At 43.4% G+C, this 1,561-nt stretch overlaps 1 protein-coding gene across 1 annotated transcript; it reads right to left on the reverse strand. All coding sequences in view use genetic code 11, as the record gives it.

Moving 5' to 3' along the window:
- Nucleotides 1-722: 722 nt before the first annotated feature.
- Nucleotides 723-1,539, reverse strand: EGR_10178 (hypothetical protein; the record flags this gene model as incomplete). The annotated part of the gene is made up of 3 exons (XM_024499427.1): nucleotides 723-800; nucleotides 1,021-1,138; nucleotides 1,415-1,539. 3 exons carry the CDS (start codon nucleotides 1,537-1,539, stop codon nucleotides 723-725), a joined length of 321 nt encoding a protein of 106 aa, XP_024346166.1.
- Nucleotides 1,540-1,561: the final 22 nt, after the last annotated feature.

Genomic DNA, 1,561 nt, shown 5'->3' on the forward strand with positions numbered 1-1,561 from the left:
CAGCCCCTTCTTCTTCCTCTTCCTAATCCCTGCTGTTGCCGCAGTGAGCATTCAAGAAACACTTTGTGATGGGAGCATTTTTAATTGCAAACATGAGGGTTTTCCCTTTGTGTTTTATGTGACCAGCGATGCATCAGATAGAATGGTGTTCAACAGCAAAGCCACTTCATGGAAAAGCTTGCCTATAGGACATAATATGCTGAAGTGTTTTTGCAATGTTTCGTCCCCTGTTTAATGGGTCCTCTTTTACTTACAACTTCCTGTGCATATGTGGACTGTGTCAGCTGCATGTTCTCAGTTTTCATACACTGCATCATAGTGGTAGCTGCGCCATTCATCACAGTTCGTCCTTTTCTCCACGTTTATGTCACAAAAAAAGGTGGATAGAGAATACGTGTCAGATATTTATCGATGCATGGCGAACGCGTTAGGAATCACAATATCGCCCTCGTTGGCTGTTTAGTAGGAGGAAAAGGAGGAGAAGGGGAAGGGTGTGGTAAGTCGACCCATTTTTTGATTATTTTAAGGAAATTTTGTGTCAAACGGTTTGGGGCACTTTACACTGCAAGGACGAACTCTTCACAGAGTGGATTTACACAACTGCAGTCTCCATAATTGTTATTTGTCCCCTATGGAAGATATTCTTTCATCGTTTCTTCCTCCATTTTCTGTGTTTGTGTCCCTTCTTAAAAGGATGCTTGCGAATGTGATCCACAGCTCTCCTACACCCATTCCAACACGAACCTCGGAGGTGGGGAGAGCGAAGAATGTGAGAGATGCAGGTAGAGAGAGAACTGAGGCTACAAGCCGAAGAATAACAGGAGTTTTCTCTTTCCACAGAGCCCAAACAATGGCAAAACGCTGCTGTTTACTTCCTTTTCCATGCAATGTATTGATAAATTTTGCAGTCCTCTTCCTTTTTGACTTACAACTGACTGTGTCAAATGGAGAAGGCAGCCACCCTGTCAATCAGAATTATGCTTGCAAGCAGTAAGAGACGTCAGATTGTCACACAGCTACCAACTCCTTCTCCTCCTCCTTTCCTTCCACTTTCAGTGTTTCCTTCATAAGGAGCATAACTGAAAAGTTGTATTCTGGACGTATCTTGGGTGGGAACTGTGAGTGTCCCTTTCGTTCCCTTGAATAATAATGGAATACTTGATATAAGTCAGGTGCTGCATTCATCAAACATTTATTCGCAGGCAGTATTCTCGATCTTCATGTCCAAATAAAACTCTCCTATTTTAACTTCTAAATTTGCTACAATTTGTAACAAAGTGGGGAAAATACTTGATATCACCATTCCCAGTTAATAGCCGCCACGAATTTTGACCGAACATCTGAGTAAACATCACTAATGAATTGAGCGGTTCCCCCTAGGTTAAGAGGTCTTCTTCGCAACTGTACCACGTACATTATTGAGTCATCATCATCATCAGCAGCAGCAGCAGCAGCAACAGCATCGGTACCAACACCAGCAGTATGAGTCGTCGCAGCAGTTGCAACAGGCCTCATCCACCACACATCACTCGATGCCATCGGGGATGTACAGCCTCAGTGA

Source organism: Echinococcus granulosus, assembly GCF_000524195.1.
Source record: "Echinococcus granulosus chromosome Unknown EG_S00196, whole genome shotgun sequence".
NCBI classification, from domain to species: Eukaryota; Metazoa; Platyhelminthes; class Cestoda; order Cyclophyllidea; family Taeniidae; genus Echinococcus; species Echinococcus granulosus.